This window comes from Eschrichtius robustus, chromosome 1 (genome assembly GCF_028021215.1).
Source record: "Eschrichtius robustus isolate mEscRob2 chromosome 1, mEscRob2.pri, whole genome shotgun sequence".
Lineage (NCBI taxonomy): Eukaryota > Metazoa > Chordata > Mammalia > Artiodactyla > Eschrichtiidae > Eschrichtius > Eschrichtius robustus.
Genome location: NC_090824.1, coordinates 50362020 through 50384024, shown reverse-complemented (window position 1 = coordinate 50384024; position 22005 = coordinate 50362020). Strand labels below are relative to the sequence as shown.

At 39.1% G+C, this 22005-nt stretch overlaps 1 protein-coding gene across 1 annotated transcript in view; it reads right to left on the bottom strand.

The window, feature by feature from the left end:
• NEMF (nuclear export mediator factor) overlaps window positions 1-13152 on the bottom strand; it is a 52436-nt gene extending 39284 nt beyond the window's left edge. The window contains exons 1-4 of the mRNA XM_068545675.1: window positions 12958-13152; window positions 12041-12109; window positions 11822-11924; window positions 8729-8854 (exon numbers count right to left, since the gene is read on the bottom strand). Coding sequence (XP_068401776.1) covers window positions 8729-8854; window positions 11822-11924; window positions 12041-12109; window positions 12958-13016 — 357 coding nt within the window. The 5' untranslated portion in view covers window positions 13017-13152. The remainder of the gene's footprint in view (window positions 1-8728; window positions 8855-11821; window positions 11925-12040; window positions 12110-12957) is intronic.
• Between the last annotated feature and the right edge of the window lie 8853 nt (window positions 13153-22005).

Here is a 22005-nt window from a genome sequence, read left to right as displayed (position 1 = left end):
CTTAAACTGCATCTTATTTACAATAGAAAAAAACTGCAAACAGCCTAAATGTAAAAATTGGAGATATTGAGAAATAAATTATACCAATATGACAAAATATTTAAAAGCTGTTAACTTAAGAAGACTATGTAGGACTTACCTGGTGGTGCAGTGGTTAAGAATCTGCCTGCCAATGCAGGGGACACAGGTTCGAGCCCTGGTCCAGGAAGATCCCACATGCCGCGAAGCAACTAAGCCCACGTGCCACAACTACAGCCCGCGCGCCTAGAGCCTGTGCTCCGCAACAAGAGAAGCCACCAGAATTGAGAAGCCCGCACACCGCAATGAAGAGTAGCCCCTGCTCGATGCAACTAGAGAAAGCCTGTGCACAGCAACGAAGACCCAACACAACCAAAAATAAATAAATAAATAAAATTGATTCTTTGAAAAAAGACTATGTAAAAAAAGTAGGAAGATGTTTATAATGTTAAGTAAAAACTAGGAAGACAAAAAAATCCTCTATCCTGGGAAGTAAAAGGCAAATGTATCCTGGGAAGTGGAAGGCAAACACAAGGAAAAATTAAAATACTTATTAGAGAGTGAGGATTAAAAAGTCTTTTTAAAACTTAATATTGTTAAATAATCTTTTCAATAAAAAACAGGGGAGAAACCTAATGAAAATAAAACTGCCCAAAAAACACAAACTTCCAAATTTATTATAGACAGTGAAGGTTGTTGTATAATTAAAATACAAAGAAGCATCCATGAAAATAAATGGTCACAAATGCCTTAGCAAGTACTTACAAGGTGGTCCCAGAAGACGGTGGGAACAGCCCCAATCTCATGAAGAATAACAGGTTGCAAGATAATGTTAACTAGATGGGGCCACCATTCACCTCGATCACAAATATACAGGCATACCTCGACGTTATTGCAGGTTTGGTTCCAGACCACCGAAATAAAGCAAATATTGCAATAAAGCAAGTCACACGAATTTTTTGGTTTCCCAGTGCATATAAAAGTTATGTTTACACTATATTGTAATGTATAATAATATAATGTAAAATATAATGTATAATAACACAATGTATAATATAGTGTATAAAGATAATAATATACTTTAAAAAACAAGGTACGTACCTTAATTTAAAAATACTTTATTGTTAAGAACTGCTAACCATCATCTGAGCTTTCAGTGAGTTGTTCGTAGTAACATTAAAGATCACTGATCACAGATAACCATAAAAATATAATAGTAATGAAAAAGTTTGAAATATTGTGAGAATTTAAAAAATGTGACAGAGACATAAAGTGAGCAAATGCTGTTGGAAAAATGGCACTGACAGCAAAAAATTACTTGATGCAGGACTGCCACAAACCTTCAATTTGTAAAAAATGCAGTATATGAGAAGCATAAAGCAAAGCTCAGTAAAATGAGGAATGCCTGTAGATAACCTGAAGTTACTAGGTGTTGAAAGAGTAGGACCTACTGCTAAAGGTTCTAACTTCAAAGAAATCATGCATTTAGAAATTTAAACATTTAACTTAAAGAACAGAAATGTTAACTGGAGAAGGAAAGTAGGAGACTTGGATAGAAGTCCATATAGTGTCTGATTGGTTCATAAAGGTGTGACTTGAAAAACAGACCTGGCCATAGGACCCGGCACATAGAAAGTGCTCAATAAATGTTTGTTGAATCAAATTGTGCAGTTATCAAGAACATCTGGAAGATTCCAGTAAGGCAGTTACTTCCCTCAGAGGGCTTTCTTTAAACCAAGGTTTCCCAAAAGTATTCTGTTAAGAACCACTACTCCCATTAAAAAGAAAAAAATTCCGTGATCTAATAAGTTTTGGAAATTCTATGTAACATATCCTTCCCTAGGGGATGTACACATCACACGATCATATTAAAGGCACTGGTAAGTCCTAGAGTTAAAAAAATTTTTTTACCTTATTTATTCTCAAGGTTCTTCAAATTTTTATGACTAGGGGAACCATTTTTCTAGGCTATTATCATATGGAAGTGGTGTCGAGGAACTTACTTGGGGAGATACTGCACTTGTCTCTGATGTACTCAATAATCCATTTTCTAATCTTACTTTCTCCAGAGTCTTTCTTACTGGAACCTTCTTTTCACAAATTAATAAACTGACTTTCTTAAGTGAGTCTGAATAGCAACAGCCTCTTTACCCAAGGTCTGATCAACTCTAGATAATCCATACATCAAAATTCCAGACATGAAGGCTAGAAGCTGAGACCCTGGTACAAAGACAGGAGAGAGCAATCTTCAAGATCTACTGTAAGAATCAAGCAACATACTTCTCTTAAATACCACAGTGAGTACTGAAAATTCCCAAGCACATACTCTCATATATAAATCCTGAATATCTATTCCAAACTCATCATTAAGTGGACCTCTGGAACCTAGACAGTACACATGCCAATTGCGCAGAGCCTTCAAAACAGAAAGACCCTAAATGCAAGGGGGTATCCTGGATTGAATCCTGGAACAGAAAAAAGAACATGAGTAGAAAAACTGGTGAAACCCAAATGAAGTCTGTAGTTTAATTAGCAGTAATGTACCAATGTGAATTTCTCAGTTTTGACAAATGTACCATGGTTATATAAGATGATAACATTAAGAGAAACTAAGTGAAGGGTATACAGGAATTTTCTTTATTATCTTTGCAACTTTTCTACAAATCTAGTATTACTATAAAATAAAAAAATTATTTAAATTTTTAAATGATAATAAAGACTTTTTTATTCTGTGGAAAGAAATTTTACATCATTAAGTGCTAAGTTTAAATTGAAAAAGGAAAAAAAGAAAAAAAAGGAAAGGCCCATGTCTGATATATAACTTAAACTTCACAATGAGTTAAACCTAAGGCAGCCTGCAATTAGTTACATTCTAGAGATTTCTTCCCCCCCCAATGAAAAAAACCTTCTCTTGTTTTTTAATTGGGGTGGGCGGGAGTGGGGGAAAGGGATCATAAATAGAACACCAAACATAACAGTGGTTACTTTGGGATGAGGAACTGGTTGGGCCAGGGGTGATAAGACCTTCAATTTTAATTCTACAAACTTTTCTATATACTGAGAATGTATTCGTGTACTACTTGTATAAACATTTTTAATTTAAATGGTAGTCTAGATAATTCTAACTATTGTCCTACTGAGAAAAAGAAAAACTGGACAAAATACAAAGCAAGTCTCTTAAGAAACAAAAAATGCAAACAGGCAGTAAACATTTATAGGATCAAAATCTAGGAGAGGAAAACTCAGAAAGGTGAGCTCCACACTTAGAGCTACTACTTCCCTAGGATTATTTATCTAACAGTTAAGAATCAGCTGACAGGCTGGGAAGCTGAGCATGAATTTTGATAGGCTCACAGGACAACTAAGGAGAATAAAAATTTGAGTTCAGGGTCCAAGTGAAAGGGGTAGGGGCTAAGGGGATTTATCCCTGATAAGTTCAGCTATGAATACTGACCCCAAAAGGCTGCATCCCAGGAGAAGGAGTGAATTGGAAATTTTCCAGCTTTCCCACACCCAGCTCCTAATCAATTCAATTCTTGATTGGAGTAAGGTAATATGGGATTACTTGTGTACTTAGCTACCTGTCTAAAGCAAATATCCTCTCTAAAGGAAGATAACATCATTCCAGGTCTCACGGTTTATCTATGACTTTTCCTACTCAATGCCTGGCACACAATAAAGTAATCAGGCACGGGAGGAGACAAGACAATGTAATTATAGTTAAAAGAACAACGGACTATAAAACAGACATCAGAGGAATCAGATAATAGAGCAATTACAAATGGTTCCAAATGATTCTTGTCTGATAGCAATAAAATTAGTGAATTGGAAGATAGATCAAAAGAAAATATGACTGAATTTTCCCATACTGATGAAAAACACCAACTCACAGATTCCAGAAGCACTGTGAACCCCAGAAGGTAATTACAAAGGAAAATCAACTAGACATATCATAGCAAACTACTGAAAATCAAAGACAAAGAGAAAAAAATTTAAAGCACCCAGATAAAAAGGAGAGATTACCTTCAAAGGAGCAACAGTATGACTGACACTGGTTTCAACAGAAACAGTGGTCACCAGAAAACAATATACTATTTTTATAACTGCCAAAAAGTTATCCAACTAATTAATGAGAGAACTAGATGACAAAACTGGTTCTAAGAGAAATGAAGTAAGTGGACTACTTAGAGTGGGTGAGAAAAGAATGATTGTGTAAGATTGCCAATGTAGGGCAATAAAACTGCAACCTCTGGGGATATCTTTTCTCTGGACAGAGATAATTTGAATCTCTACTAGATGAAATTAATTTTCATTGCTATCAGGCAAGAATTATTTGCATTGCTATCAGTTTTCTATAAGTTAAAGTCCACCCTTAACGAGTTGTAAAAGAGCCTAATCAAGAGTAAATAGCAGGGTCTTCCCTGGTGGCACAGTGGTTAAGAATCCGCCTGCGAATTCAGGGGATATGGATTCTATCCCTGGTCTGGGAAGATTCAACATGCCGTGGAGCAATGAAGCCTGTGAGCCACAACTACTGAACCCGCGTGCCGCAACTACTGAAGCCCTCACGCCTAGAGCCCGCGCTCCGCAACAAGAGAAGCCATCGCAATGAGAAGCCCGCCCACCGCAAGGAACAGTAGTCTCCGCTCGCCACAACTAGAGAAAAGCCCATGCGCAGCAACGAAGACCCAACGCAGCCAAAAAAAAAAAAAATACACATCCCTAGAATCCCCAGGAGTGCTGGCTAGACAACGCTAGACAACACCTGGCAGGATACTAAAATGACATTTTGTCCTTTTTGTCTCTTTTCAAATTTTGGGTAATTTTTAACAGTCTCCTCTCATGATTACAACATCTCAAATTATTCTTGATTACACATATACACAGAAAAAGCTACTTTGTTTCTTGGGCTGATTTATTTACACAAGTGCAGCAAGAAATGTTAGATAACATATATAAACCTCCTTGAACTATAGACAGCAAATCTAGAGCCACATGGTATCAAGCAGTTACTGAAGCCTTATTAATCACTGCTGCCTGAAGAATTCATAAGAAATTCGGAATTATATCTTCAATAGCCTCTATTATTCCAGAGACGTAAAAATTACTATTTGCTTCTAACTCAAAGCTATGGAAACCAAAAAAAGAAAAGAAAAAATCGCTACTGGTTTTGTCTGTGGTGCACCTATAAATGTAAGTAAATTCTTCTCTACGTGAAGTCACACAAATCTACAAGAAGTGACCTTCCTTACTTCCTGCAGGCTAGGATCCTATATGCCACAGATAAGGTACAAGACTAGGTTCTCAGGAGGGCTTTGTGGACACTGGCTTTACATATGAAGTATAACCTTTGTTCCTTAATGGTGAGCTTTTCACACCTAACTGAATGAGATTTATTCTCAAATGTGACACTCTAGGTTTGACCTTGGCTACACAATCAATTTGCCTAATTGTAACCTGGTAAAAAGGACAAATTCTTATTGAACCTATGCAAATAGACACATTGTCTTGAGCAGTAAAACAATCTCAGTAAAAGGCAAGTGTTCCTAAATTCTAAGGGACCAAAGAGAGCAGACTACCATTTAAAGAATGTATCACTCCAACTAGCACTAGTATAGTTACTAAATTACAGGTCAGAAGGGCTTTATCATATAACTATTATAAAAATAATATCAACAACATTCTGAAAAAAATAACCACAATTAGATTCTCCCCAGTTTATTCAGTCCTGTGTAATCAATTCTGATTGTCCTAGATCATAGGTTAACACTCTATTTTCATGAAGGCATCTGCTTCTAGACTAAAAAGAATCTTAAAAATCCTAACTTGACATCCCTGATACAGTCTGGCATCTGTCCAAGCAATATTAGCTCAGACAATATGAATCTATTATTTAAGAGCAGGGGTCAGCAAACTTTTCCCATAAAAGGCAAGATAATAAATGTTTTAGGGTTTGTGGGCCACATATGGTTTCTGTTGCATATTCTTCTTTCTTTTTAAAGAGCTCTTTTAAAATGTATTGTAAAAACCATTCTTAAACTCACAGGCTTTACAAAAAGGGGCCACAGGCTGTAGTTTATCAACTCCTATTTAAGACTATCTGGTATGTCCTTTTCACCAAGGTTCTGAGACTGCCTTCTTTGTTAAAGACCCGATTTATAATGACAAAATTATGGAGATGGAACAAATTAGTAGTTGCCAGGGTGCAGGGATGGGAGGAAGAGGGGTGGGTGTTACTACAAAGGGGTACCACAAGGAAGATCTCTGTGGTAATGGAAGAATTCTGTATCTTGAATGCAGTGGTGGTGGTACATGAATCTACAAACATGGTAAAATGCATTGAATTATATGCATACATTGTACCAATACTGATTTCCTGATTTTGTTATTGTAATATAATTATGTAACATGTAACAACTGAGGGGAACTGGGTGAAGGGTACACCAGACCTCTCTGTTCTATCTTTGCAACTTCCTGTGAATCTATAATCATTTCAAAACAAAAAAGGTTTTAAAAAGGTTATCATACTAATTTTTTTTTTAATTGACCACTACCTGAGACCACATACAAAAATCAATTCCAGGAGAGCAGCCGCTGCAGCTGTAGCTGCTGCTGCCTGCAGGGGACGGGGACAGAAAGATGGGTAAAGGAATTAGTGGCAAAGAGAAGTGCATAGACAATTAAAGACAAGTGCAAGGATCAGCGGGTGGTCTTGCTGTCCCGGGCCCACATCCAGGTCAATAACTAATACAGGTATGTCCACTTCTGATAGTTCACTAAAGTGCACACTTACAATGTATGTGTCATATATCTAACAAAAACCTTAAAATGATTAAAAGCATGTGGTAAAAAACTGATAAGAAAGAAAAAAAACAAACAGCTCAATATTATTTTTTAAAAATTACACATTCTATTATTCGGGTCTCCCTTATTTAACCAATCTCTTATTCAAAGAAATTTAGCTTTGAATAATGGAGTAGCTTGGAGTCTAGCTAGAGGTGAAAAATTCCACACATGAGGAACAATTAGGGACCAATTTCCACTTAAGAGCTGTGATAAGTCCAGCCCAAGTGACTCATGCAAGAAATAAATGGGAACATTTAAGAGATGACAATCACAGAGAAATGGAGAAAAAGCAAAAAACAACGAACAATAAAAAAACAAAGACATTTAGCTTCCTTCCAAGTTTTAACTATTATAAACACTATAAAGACTATCCTTGGTATGATCCTTCCCGAGCACTTGTCTCAAACATTTCTTATGATAAATTGCTAGAAGTGGAATTCCTGTGTCAAAGGTTATGCACATAAACTTTAAAAATCATGTTATATACTGTCAAACAATCTTCCAAAAATAATGTTCTAACCTACCCTTGTTCCCGTACATCCTTTTTTTTTTTTTTTTAATTCTCTCTCTTTTTTTTTTTTTTTTTTTGGCCACACCACACAGCTTGCAGTATCTCAGTTCCCTGACCAAGGACTGAACCCAGGCCACGGCAGTGAAAGCCCAGAATCCTAACCACTAGGTCACCAGGGAACTCCCTGTACATTCTTGATAATACTGGTTATTGTCAAACTTTCCAATCATTTATATATTGACAGAGAAAGAAAAAAAGGGGAGGAAGAAAAATATCATTTTTATCTTTCAGTAATCTGTTAATATATACAGTATTCATGCTTTCATAAGCCATTTGTATTATTCTTTTTTGAATTGTGTAATCAAGCACTTTATCCATTTTTCCACTTGAACGGTTTGTGAAAACTACGTATTAGGATTATGAGCATTTTATTTACCATACAAGTTAAAATATTTTTCCCCAGTTTTTCACTTTTGATATATGTATCAACAGTTCATGGTGTTTTCTGCCTTACACAGTTAAATTGCCTTACACAGCTTTAAAATTAAGCAGTCATATCTATCAATATTTGTTTTCACTGTTAGGCTTAAAAGTCTTTTTCATCCCAAATTCATACATCTTAATCCATATTTTCACCTAGTACTTCTATGGTTTCACTTTTTATATTTAAATTTTTGATGCAAATGGAATTTATTTTGCTGTAGGTAGCTCATGAAACATTTCCCAGATATAACAGGTAACTACATGGAAGGATTAAGAGGCAAGAAGCAAGAATGGTGAGGCCATCAGTAGTCTTCCTCTTATGACTGATGACACTGAAAACATGGCAATGTCCCTGAGTCTCAACTGCAGTCTTATTTATGACAAAACTATCTGACAATTTGCTGGTTGTACCACTCTAGTCCTGAAATGTAAAGTAGTAGATAATTTCTTCAGTTCTCAGATCTTCATCTCCTACATTCAAATGCTGTTTTATTATTGTTTTTGTTCTTTTTCTTTTTTTTTTTTTTTTTTTTCTGGCCATGCCACATGGCATACAGGATCTCAGTTCCCAGACCAGGGATTAAACCTGCGCCCCCTGCAGCGGAAGCACAGAGTCTTAACCACTGGACCGCCAGGGAAGTCCCTCACATGCTATTTTAAATGGCTACAGTCTGCCTAAATTCTGGCCTCCAGATAAAAAGGAAGATTAATGCAAAATTACATTTTACTTGTGTTGCACTTTATGATCCTAGCGTATCAATGGCCTTTGAGCAGAAAAAAATGTTCCCTGCCCATGTCTGACAGCACTATTACATGAATAATTAACAATATAATGAATTCTCCTCACCCCATCCCTCAAATTTAACTTACCCTGTCATAGAGCTCAATGATTAAGTGATAAGCAGCTTCATCACTTCCAAATTGAAAATCTACAATTCTATCCACACCAAGCTGTTTTGCACTGACTAATCTCCGACTCTTCAAATGTTTTCGGCACTAGCAAGAAAGAGAAGAAAAAAGGCATTTATATAGTAAAAGTGAATTCCTAATCATTTGGTATTGGTTTATAATTAAGTTTCTTCTTTTCATTTCCATCAAGAATAACATCTTAAGACTAACGGATGAAACAGTATAGTCAAAATTAAAACTTACAGAATCATAATCAGAGGAAACAATTTTATTTCAGACAACTCTGACTGCTAACTCTGCAACAGTATTTTATATCCAATTTTTAAGTAGACAATAAAAGACCTACAGGGAAGTTTACATTGTTGCTTTATACCACTGCTAAATAAATCCATTCTTATCCTGACGACCTCACACAAAGCTGTAACTTTTTTTTAAGCCTCTTCTTACTGAAATTTTTTAAGTATCCCAAATTTCCTTTCGTGTGTTTGTGTTCAAGATTAACTAGTGGTTTCCACTAATCTTTCACTTCAAATACAAATTCTGAACCAGGAGCTTACTGGAATTCTATAAATTAGTCCTCCAACTTACAACCAATTACCCTCTATTCCCACAAACTTTATTAATAAAACCCAAACAGAATTTTTCTGGTACTATCTCCAGGCTTTTGAACAACCTAGCTCAAATACAAATGTAGTAACTCCTATCCTTTATCAAATCCCATTATTCTTATCCCTAGTCATAATGTTCTTGTTCTTATAAACAATTAAAATAAAATTAACATGTAAAACCCAAAGACAATTTACTTGGTAAATACCTACTGTTTTATATTACATGTACAAATATTTATGTATGACATGGACCAAAAACAAGACGACTCTGTAACTCCTAAAAAAAAATTGCTACAATTGTTTCTAAATTTGAATTTGAAAGATCCCATAGTCAAGACCAGAAAGAAAGAATGCTTTCTTTTCTTCAAGCCTCAAATCCAAAACAAATTTTACAGAGAATTTAACCTAAAACCATCTTTAAAAAAAATAAAGGAGAAGAAGAAGAATATACAGGGTCATTCTTAGAATTAATGCCAATTCTTTCATAACTAAGAAGAGTTCTTCTCCAGATCTATAGTTCAAATTGACTAAAATTCTCATTTTATGTATTCAGGCAGAATTATATACTCACATATATTCAGGCAGATGTAAGACTTTTCAACCTTCATAGAATAATCTCTCCCTCCTAAATTCAATAGTTCTCATTTAAAAGTGGCCTATATTAATTTTGAGTTAAACAGTGACCTACATTCAGGGCTGTCTTTAAATCTCCAGGTGAAAATCATAATCAATTCCCCCAGTAATATTTTGAGAAAAATAAAGTTAAAATGAAGATAAAAGGCATCCTTGAATGGAACAGAAGTCCACACCATGGAATGGTGAAAAAGGGAAAATTATCATGAGTATAGATGGACATATAATACATACGTAAAACTTGTTTTTTCTTTATTTCCCTACTAGCAGCTTGGTGAAAACAAGCTTCTGTCAGTGCCACAAAGCTACAGCTGACATCCCCAAATGTGAGAATTAGGAACAATCACTGTGATTTACCACGTACTAAACATGACCCTGCCTGTAACATACAGCAGTAACAGCTCTTTTAGTTATTTATAAAGTACTTAACATTGTCTGCTCCATTGAATTTTTATAAACATTTGGATTGACATGTACACCTAACTCATTAAATTCTAAGTTTTTTTTTTTTTTGAGTGTCTGACCTCCTATTGATGTAGCCTCGTTTGGGGATGTTTACACAGTCCCAGTATCATACATCTTATTATCTGTTATATCATATGTAAAACTGAAACAATATTTGTTTTTCATATCCAAGTTATTAAACAACTTAAATGAAGTATGCATTATTCTTTGAAAAGTACTATACAAATATAAAGTGTCATTATTATTAAGGACAATCCCCAAAATAGAACCATTTTGGGTTACTATTAAGTAAATTAAACTTTTAAGAATTTGATAATTTTGTGACAGGCCTTGTGATTTGGGAAACACTTACCTAACGTGTAATCCAAAACAGATTCTAAGTTGCTGGGGATAAGGATCTTCTCTGTAAAGCCTCTAATGAAATAACACAATGCCAAAACAAATAAATTTCTGAAGGAAAGTGAGGAGGAGAGGAAGAAGGAAATTAATACATATGGAGCCCTATTATGTGTCAGGCATTGTGTTAGGTGCTTTACATGTAACTTCAATTAATCCTCACCAAAAACCCCATGAGGGAGGCATTATCTACATTTCACATTTAAAGAAACAAGTTCCAAGAGGTTAAGTAAAATTTCCAGGTTATAAAATTATTCAGCAGCAAAACCATTAATTCAAAGTTAGGTATATTTGACTCTAATGTCTTTCCTCTGCATCATGAGCTTTTCAGTATATCTGTTGTGTCAATAAGCGAAAGGGTAATACATCCACAAATGCGGGATCTCAGTTTTAATAGTACAAACAAAAAGAGAAGCGAAAAGTAAAAAGATATGGTTGGTAGCATACTAATGTCACTGAGTATTCCAACAAAATACAGATTGGTAGCTGAAAAGTGAGCTGTGGAAGACAAGGCTAGGGAAGGAGGGAGGAGGGCAAATTACAGAAAGCCAAGAATGCTGGGGTATAGGATATGGATTCAGCAATTAGAGAATCATAAAAGGTGGGATAACTAATGACAATGATGCTTTAGAAAAATCAATGTTGGTCTAACACAGAATTGTTTTGATAGTGAGAAGAGTAGTAGAGTTAAATGGCTATAATGTCCAGCATTATAAAAGCTTGAACTAGAACGGTAACTGTGGGAACATAAAGATGTGGCGCACAAAGTGGCGTGAAGGGTAAAAGGGAGAAGTTAATAAACATCTCCTTTATTCATCCAGTATCTATCAACTACTCTATTTTATCTCTATTTTATTTATAACAAGTGAAGAAAAACCCGTTTATAATTTCAATTGTTAGTGACCAATCTCAGGGCCTTAAAATTTAGCTTCAAGTATAACTTAAAACTTACCTTCATAGCAAAACTAGACGGCATCATATTCTTAGGCCATTCAAATTCTGTCGTGTGAATTCGTATGCCAGATTCAAGTAAAAGTGTAGCTTTAAAGTCTGGTCTGTAGAAGAAAAAAGTCAAAAATTTTTTAGGGCAGCACTAACTCAGGTTAAAAAAAACAAACAAGCTCATATTTAATTATACAAAAGATAAAACAAGCCTATAAAATGCTCTTACTTTTGAAGACGAATAAGATAGGTCTTATTATCCACATCGTAAACATTGTTTACTCTCATTCCTAGCAAGCTGCAAAGAGAAAGGAGACATGTAACAAATCATACTACCATTTGAAACATAAAACTTCACACAATTTAAAGCTGTAGGCGGAAGTAGAGACGGCGAAAGGGGGGATCTTTGACTCTAAAGATACGGAGTCAACCAGTGCGCAGTCTGAAGGCCATCAGACATTGAGCCCAAACCTTGAGTTTAACTATTTAAAAACGAAAGTGGTCTATCAGCTCTAGGAACACTATACAATGCCTTGAGTCTTTTAAGTGATCCAATATATATTTTAGGAAATACAGTAAAATCTAACCCACTTAATTATAAAAGAAAATATGTAAACGAGGCCCGAGAAATATGACAAAGCTCACACAGCTGAATAATACAAAGCAGATTAGAATGCAGACCTCAGGCCAAATCTGCTACCTCCGGCTAAAAAGGCGATGCTGCCTTTCTTTGCGGTGAGGAGGAGCGTCTAACAAACCAAGCCTCTGGTCTGGAAACCTCTGAAGCAAATGACTACACTGGCGTCCTCCACCTGGCGTCTCGTCTTTTACTAAACGTTTGCTGCCAGACCCGGGCGACTCAGGCCCACAGGCCGAGAGCCCCGCCAAAGCCAGACGCCAAGACCTGGCGAGACTAGCAGCCCACGAGAGCAGGGAGTGGGGCACGCGACCGCCGGGGTCCCCCCGGTATCCTGAGGGCCACGGAAAGATGTCACGCGCTCGCCCACTCAGGCCTAGCCAGGTCCACAGAAGAACAGGACCGGGGGGGCCCAGGGAAAACATAAGGCCGTTCTTGTTTCCACGGTGGGGCCATGGCCTCTGCCTCCTGCACCACCCGCACGAGCCTGGTCACCCGTCATACAGTACCGGGCATTCAGCTCCGCGAGTACCGCGCGGAGGTCAACGGTGCTAAAGCGGGTCTTCATGGCGAGGCTTCACGCTCTTTACCACTTTCCTCCACCGCCGGCCTGACTCAACGCCGCTACTCTTATGCGCAGGCGCACTTGGCGGATCTACGGCCGCGCAGAAGACCCAATATTCCTTGAAGCGAACTGCTTTGCGTCACTTTTGTGCAGTGTTCGGCTGTCAAGTCCGTCGTCAGCTCCCTTTTCGTTGTACCAAAACAATTCGAAATAGATCCAAACTATTCTCTTGAAACTGCATTCCTTCCTGGAAAGCTTATGGACTAGGCCGGTTACTTTGCTCCCTTGCGTTTCGGGACTTAAGCCAGCCTCCACAGTGACCCCTGCGGGTCATAACAATTTACGAGAAGCGCACTGGGAGGATTTCCCCAGATGGGGCTCTGTGTACAGGAGCAACGACCCCTTTCCCTGACGTGCACAGTGTTGAAATTTAACGAAGTGGACTATTTCATACACCCTACAGTTACCCTCAATGATCAAGGCAAATCAACCCTCAAAAAGGAGTTCCTATTCTGACGTCTTGCTCTCCGAAGAGCATTTTGTGGTGCACTGTGGGATTCTCATCCAATCTAGGTATTGGGATCCCCTGGGCTCAGCATAGTACCTGGTATACAATAGGGGCTCCATAAATGCTTGGCAACCTGAATATTCAATTGTTTCGCTAGGTAATGGTGAAGTAAGATTAAAAATAAAAACAAGACAATATTGCCCTGCCAAAGGAATTCACGATGCAGTGGGAAATTAGTCGTGCAAGAATGTAAACATGGTACTTTTTGTTGTGATATATACGTGGGAAGAAAGCCTATTTTAAGATAAGAACTCAAAAGAGACCGGGTCTCGCTATGTTGCCCAGGCTGGAGTGCAGTGGCTATTCACAGGCGCGATCCCACTACTGATCAGCACGGGAGTTTTGACCTGCTCCGTTTCCGACCTGGGCCGGTTCACCCCTCCTTAGGCAACCTGGTGGTCCCCCACTCCCGGGAGGTCACCATATTGATGCCGAACTTAGTGCGGACACCCGATCGGCATAGCGCACTACAGCCCAGAACTCCTGGGCTCAAGCGATCCTCCTGCCTCAGCCTCCCGTGTAGCTGGGACTACAGGCGCGCGCCACCGCGCCCGGCAAGGAATCCGGACCTAGGAGGATTCTAGAGCCTATGGGCTACAAGTCGTGGCAATCAGAATTCCCACCAGCAGATGGCGACTCTAAGTAAAAAGGGCTCGGTTGACATTTCAGAAGAAACAATTGTAGACGCTAAGGGGACTACTGTAGCAGGTACAGCGCAGAATTAATGCGACATATGGCACAGAAAATCATGCAGAATAGCTCAAAATATGGAATCAACCATTTGGAGGGTTTAGGAAAGGCTGGGAACCAAGTCGACTGTAGTGCAAACAGTAAAAGCGAGAGGTTTAACTGTACATAAACAATGCTAAGGTTCTTATGTTGGCTCTGAAGCCATTACCCAAATAATGCCTAAATATTTTGCATAAAAGCAACCCATGTATAAACTCCACATTGAAAGGGACAACACTCCGATGCTTCTTTATAAACAAAAACTGAAATACTTCATAGCAAAACTCCCACTTTAGGGCCCTAAACCTATGAGATAGGAGCAGGATACTAATTTAAGTTATACTTGAGACAGTCAGCCACTTGACCAACCCACACATTGCTTCTGCTTTGTCTGTCAAGGAAAATGAGCAACAGAAGTAAAATGCAAGAAAATACATAAGGGGGAGAAGGAGATGAAGATAAGTGTAAAAATGATAAAGAAACTATCATTTACTATTGAATTCTATCATTTCTGGGTTTTGGAATAATTTCTCTACTTTGAAAAAATTCTGAACCAGGGATACTTAAGGACTTGTGGGAAAAATAAGAGGCAACAGGAAATGGGAAAATCATCTTCCAATTTTCAAAGAGAAGATAAAGGTGAATATCTGAAATCCAAACAGGTGCCCTGGGCATTTGTCCCAACCAAAAAGTTAGAGGTAATTATTAATGGATGCCTTATGGGCATCTAGAGCTGTGATTCTCAAGTCTTAGTGTGATTCACTGATTACTATGGAGATAATCAAAGCAAATTCCTGGACACCACACCAGGAGATTTTGAATCATTCCTTAACTTTGGCTCAAGGTATCTGCATTTGAAAGTGCCAAGATGAAAGGGACCTGGAGCGCATACTTGGAAGTTTACTGATCTCTAGAAGATGAAGTGGTCAATGATGAAGTGTCAATCATTAGGAACCAATATAGTTTCATTCAGAATAAGATATAATTTATTAATTTTACTTTCCACTCATAGAAATATTCGATGCGTAGCGTCAGGGGGGGAAATCTCGCCTTCTATCCATTTTGAGTTCTTGTGGCTGGACTAATAATAAAATTGATGCTAGACAAATTAACAGGGGAAAAAAACCCCAAATTTTAATTAATGCACATGGAGGTCTCTTAGAAATGGGACCTAAGAAGTGGCCAAAGCACGCAGCTTTTATACTTTTTAGACAAATAAATAAATTTGTAAGGAATTGACAGGACAAGAAAACTTAGGTTTTGGGCGCTAATTAGTGAAGAATCTAAACAGAATATGGGCTTGGGTAGTAAATTAAAGAAGTAACAATGTTCATTTATATAGACTTCTCAGCCTGAATTCCCTATCTCTGGTGATAAAGGTATCCTTCTACTTTCAGATGCAGGGAATGTACCTTCCACATGAGAGATTATTTCCTGCTTTCAGGGAAAAGGAGGGTGAGAGTATCTCTCTTGTGTTGACCATTTCTTAAGTAACTGTAATTCAAAATAATCAATATGCCTTTGGGGCACATTTTGGGGCAGCCTACCCTGGCCCAGAGGACACTCCTTTCCCCACAACGGTGAGAAATAAATTTGTGAGGGGATCCTCAGCACCCTTGAAGAGCTCTGTGATCACGTTTCTCTGCAGGCCAGAACTTACAGTGGGAACTGCTGCCACTGAATTGGGAAGCCTGAATGCAAGGGGAGTAACTGGAGCCTGAGGGGCAGAGTCCAATGGCAGCACCCCATGTCCAGAGGCAAGCTGGGTGTGATTATCATAGTGGGCAGCAGAGTCAAAGCAGCAATCAGAGTAGTCTGACTCATGGAGACCGATGGTGCTGGCTATTTGATCATGGTGTTCCTAGAAGTGAAATGTATGGGAAGCTTACTAAATTCTTACATGGTCTGTATAAGCAAAAGAGTTGTAGCTCAAGTGAAAAAAAATGATAAAAACAGAGTCATAGTCTTTCACTCAGTTCTCAGACTTGAGCCAGTTTACAGAACCAGAACCCCTTGTATGAAAGGAAATCTGGCTCCCCTTGAGGAAGGACACTGCCAAAAATGCATACTGTTAATCTCTCTCCCAGACATCCCCAAAGGGATCTACGGCCTTTTACCAGGATAACTGTGCACTGGGGAAAAGGAAATGATCAGGCTTTGGGGGGATTACTGGACACTGGCTCTGAACTGACGCTAATTCCAGGAGACTCCAAACATCGCTGCGGTCCAGTCAAGAGTAGGGGCTTATGGAGGTCAGGAGGTGGTCAATGGAGTTTCAGCTCTGATCTGTCTCACAGTGGGCCCAGTGGGTCCTCAAATGCATCATGTGGGTATTTCCCCAGTGCTGGAAATCATAAGTGGAATACCCGTACTCAGCAACTAGCAGAATCCCCATGCAGGTTTCCTGATCTGTAGAATGAGGGCAATTATGGGGGAAAGGCCAAGTGGAAGCCACTAAAACTGTCTCTATGTAGGGAAATAGTAAACCAAAAGCAATACTGCATTCCTGGAAGGACTGAAGAGATTACTGCCACCATCAAGGACTTGGAAGATGCAGGGGTGGTGATCCCCACCACATACCATTCAACTCACCTATTTGTCCTGTGTAGAAGACAGATGGATCTTGGAGAATAACAGTGCATTGTTGTAAGGTTAACAGGGTGGTGACTCCAATGAGAGTTGTTATACCAGATGTGGTTTCATTGCTTGAGCAAATTAACACATCCCCTGGTCCCTGCTATGCAGCTGTTGATCTGGCAATGTCTTTTTCTCCATCTCTATTAGAAGGACCACCAGAAGCAGTTGACTTTCAGCTGGCAAGGCCAGAAATACACCTTCACTGTCCTACTTCAGGAGTATCAACTCTCCAGCCCTATATCATAATTTAGTTCACAGGGACCTTGATCATCTTTCCCTTCTACAAGATATCACACTGGTCCATTACACTGATGACACCATGCTGATTGGACCTAGGGAAAAGAAGTAGCAACTACTCTATACTTATTGGTAAGACATTTGTGTGTCAGAAGGAGGAAATAAATCTGACAAAAATTCAGAGAACTGCCTCAGAGAAATTTCTAGGGATCCAGTGGTGTGGTATATGTCAAGATACCCCTTTTAACGTGAAGTTTAAGTAGTTGCATTTGGCCCCTTTACAACCAAAAAAGAGGTACAACACCTAGTGGGCCTCTTTGGATTTTGGAGACAATATATTCTTCATTTGGGTGTATTACTGTGGCCCATTTACTGAGGGACCCAAAGAGCTGCTAATTTTGAGTAGGGTCCATACCAGGAGAAGGCTCTGTAGCAGGTCCAGGCTGCCATGCCAGCTGCTCTGCCACTTGGACCATATGATCCAGCAGATCCAATGGAGCTTGCAGTGGCAGTGGCAGACAGGGATGCAGTTTGTAGCGTTTGGCCGGCCCCTATAGGTGAAGCACAGTGTAGGTCCTTAGAATTTTGAAACAAAGCCCTGCCATCCTCTGTGGATAACTGCTCTCCTTTTAAGAAACAGTGTTTGGCCTGCTACAGGGCCTTAGGAGAGACTGAATGCTTAACCATAGGCCACCAAAATTATCATGCAACCTGAGCTGCCCATCATGAACTAAGTGTTACCTGACCACCGTGCCATAAAGTTGAGGATGTACAATAGCCCTCCATCATCAAATGGAAGTGGTAGATATGAGATCAGACCCAAGCAGGTCCTGAAGGCACAAATAAGTTATATGAAGAAGTGGTCCAAATGCCCATGTTCCCCACTCCTTCTATACCACCTTCTCTCTCCCAGCCTGCACCTATGGCCTCATGTGGAGTTCCCTACAATCAGTTGACAGAGGAAGAGAAGCCTTGCACCTGGTGTATAGATAGTTCTGTATGTTATGCAGGCACCACCCTAAAGTGGACAGCTGCAGCACTATTGCCCCTTTCTGGGACATCCTTGAAGGGATGTGGTGAAGGAAATCCTCCCAGTGGGCAGAACTTTGAGCAGTGTACCTGGTTGTTCATTTTGCTTAAGGAGAAATGACCAGCTATTCAATTATATACCAATTCATGGGCTGTGGCCAATTGTTTGGCTAGATGGTCAGGGACCTGGAAGGAACATAATTTGAAAATTGGTGATGATGAAGTCTGGGAGAGGTATGTGGATAGACCTATCAGAATGGGTGAAGAATGTGAAGGTATTTGTGTCCCATATGAATGCTCACCAAAGAGTGGTCTAAGCAGAGAAGGATTTTAATAATCAAGTGGATAAGATGACCAACTTATTCTGTGGATACTAACCAGCCTCCTTCCCCAGCCACCTCTGTCATCATCCAAAGGGCTTATGAACAAAGTGGCCATGGTGGCGGATGGAGCTTTTGCATGGGCTCAGCAACATGGACTTCCCCTCACCAAGGCAGACCTTGTGCCAGCCAGTGCCAAGTGCCCAATTGGCCAACAGCAGAGACCAACACTGAGTCCTGGACATGGCACCCATCCCCAGGGTGGCAGGTTGATTACATTGGACCTCTTCCATCATGGAAGGGGCAAGGTTTTCTTGTTATTGGATTAGACATATATTTTGGGTGCAGATCTGCCTACCCTATATGCAATGCTTCTGCCAAAACTACCATCCATGGGCTTACAGAATGCATTTTCCACCATCATGGTATTTCACACAACATTGCTTCTAATCAAGGAACTCACTTCACAGCAAATGAAGTGTAGCAATGGGCCCGTGCTCATGGATTTCACTGGTTTTACCATTTTCCCCCACCATCCTGAAGCAGCTGACTTGATAAAACGATAGCATGACCTTTCAAAGATTCAGTTACAACACAGCTGGGTGCCAATACTTTGCAGGGCTGAGGCAAGGTTCTCCAGGAGGTTGTATGTGCTCTGACTCAGTGTCCAATATACGGTGCTGTTTCGCCCATAGCCAATATTCATGAGTCCAGGAATAAAGGGCTGGAAATGGGAGTGGCACCACTCACTATTACCCCCTAGTAACTCTCTAGCAAAAAATTTGCTTCCTGTTCCTCATGGTCTTGTAATCTGTTGGCCTAGAGGTCTCAGTTCTAAGGGGAGAAATGCTTCTTCCAGGAGACAATGATCATTCCATTGAACTAAAAGTTTAGACTGCTGCCTAGTCACTTTGGGCTCTTCATGCCTCTGAATCAAAGGCAAAGAAGGGAGTTACTACACGGGCTGCAGTGATTTGTCCTGACTACTAAGGAGAAATCTGATTGCTACTCCACAATGAAGGAAGGAAGACTGTGCCAAGAATATAAGAGATCCCTTAGGGCAAATCTTACTGCTGAACTGAGGAGTGGGGAACGGTAACAGAGAAAATGAAATGCCACAGAGCTCTGGTACTGAAATTCTGCAGTTTTTTGTCTTCATTAAACATTTCCCTGCTTGCTGTAAGTTTTTAAACCTAGATTCTAAAGTTCTGAAAAAGGTGATTCTGACAGTTTTTGCCAGCTTATTCATTGCTTCTGAGAGGAACGGACAGAGCCTGGGAGTTCCCTACTGCACAATATTCCAGTCTGGCAAATTTTTACAAGTTTTTTTAAATTCATTTATTTATTTACTAGCCATAAATTGAGCTCCTGGCATTGTTTTATATTACGTATTTTAGTCTCTTATAAAGTCAGCATTAGGCATCAGTGTTATTTGGCTTTCTCAATAGAAGTCTGAGATCTAGAATAAGAGATGAGATATTCCAGTCCTATGCTTAGATGATAAACCAGAGATAGAATACTATGCTCTGTATTGGGGATCATACTTTCCAAGAAAGATACACAAACTGGACAAGCAGAAAGGTGAAATGAGATTGAAATCATGCAATGTAAGAAATGGTTGAGGTGTTGATTGAAACCATGCAATGTAAGAAATGGCTGAGGTGTTGATGGGTAGAAATGTTTGATTTGTTATCTGTAACCCCTAGGGTTATAGTTACTACTAATGAGAGAAGATTTCAGGGAAGTAAATTGTCTTAATACAATGAAGAACTTCCTAGAAGTCAACACTGTTCAAAGAAGGAATAGCTATTTAGAGATGCATACACAGGTGGTAAAACCATAAAGTATGACAAGATAATGTCACAAAGTCAGAATAGTGGTTACGTACAAGAGCGAAGGGTATTTGGGTATGGGCTTCTAGGATGCTAGCAAGTTCTATTTCTGAATACCAGTTATATAGTTGGTCACTTTATAAACACTTTAAACTTTACATTACATTTGTGTCTTTATCTATGACATATCTCACAAAAGTTAAGAAAAAAAAAAAGGTAATGGATACATGTGATGGGGTTTTAAAATGGTCACAAATTCTTTTTTTTCTTTGGCCACACAGCACTGCATCTTAGTTCCCCAACCAGGGATTGAACCCGTGCCCCCTGCAATGGAAGCACAGAGTCTTAACCACTGGACCACTAGGGAAGCCCTGGCCACAAATTCTTTCACACCCATAGAGTAGGTTCTGTTTTCTCCACACCTTTGAATCTAGGCTGGCCTGTGACTGCTTTAACTAATAAAGCACAGCAGACAGAAGTGATGCTATGCTATTTCTGTCTCTAGCCTTTAAGAGGACTGGTAACTTCCAACTTGGTCTCTTGAAGCCCGAGTCGCTATGTAAGAAATCTCACAACCTGCCACAGAGAGGCCTTACGACTACATGGAGTGGGAGATGGGCCTGACTGAATGCAGTTTTACAGCCAAGTCTGCCAAGGTACCAGGCATGTGAATTAAGGCATCTTGGACCCTCCAGATTAGATCAGCCATCAGCTGAATACCACCAAGTGACCACAATCAATATCACCTGGAACAGAATAATAGTCTAGCAGAGCTTTGCCCAAATTCCTGACACTCAAAATAATGAGATATAAAATAGTCGTTATTTCAAACAAGTAAGCTTTGGAGTAGTTTGTTGTTCACTGTCTTAGTTCCTTCAGCCTTCTATAACAAAAATACCATAGTCTGGGTGGCTTAAACGAGGAACACTTTATTCTCACAATTCTGGAGACTGGGAAGTCCACGATCAGGATGCCCACAGATGTGATGCCTGGTGAAGACCTGCTTCCTGGTTCACAGACAGCTGTCTTCTTGCTGTGACCTCACGTGGTGGAAGGGGCAAAGGTGCTCTCTAGGGTTTCTTTTATAAGGGCACTTAATCCCATTCATCAGGACTCCACCTTCATGACCTAATCACCTCCCAAAGACACCACATCCAAATACTATCACATTGGGGATTGGTTTCAACATATGGAATTTTGAGGGGGCACAAATATTTGATCTATAGTATACCCTATAGATAATACAAACAATAGGCAAATTTAAGCAAAAAAAATGTTTTAAAAAGAACGTGTTCTAATATTAATAGTAAAGCAAAGTAGAGTTAAGAACAAAAATGCATTGTTTTGGAGAGAGCAAGCATTATTTTTTAATCAGGGATGTGTGTACTCCAAAGATAAAAGAGTCCTAAACAGTAATGTCATTATATATATGTCTTTGGAATGGGTGAGACCCTTCAAAGCAAAACACCAAAAGCAGAAACCATAAAGGATAAGGTTTAGTAAGTTTGAAAACAAAAAATTTTAAGTTGCTGTATGTCTAAAATATTCCACCATTAACAAAATTAAAGGCTTAAAAAAAAAGTATGGTCAACTGCATGATATATTGAACTTCTTTCATGGATGTTGTAGGAAATTGTAAA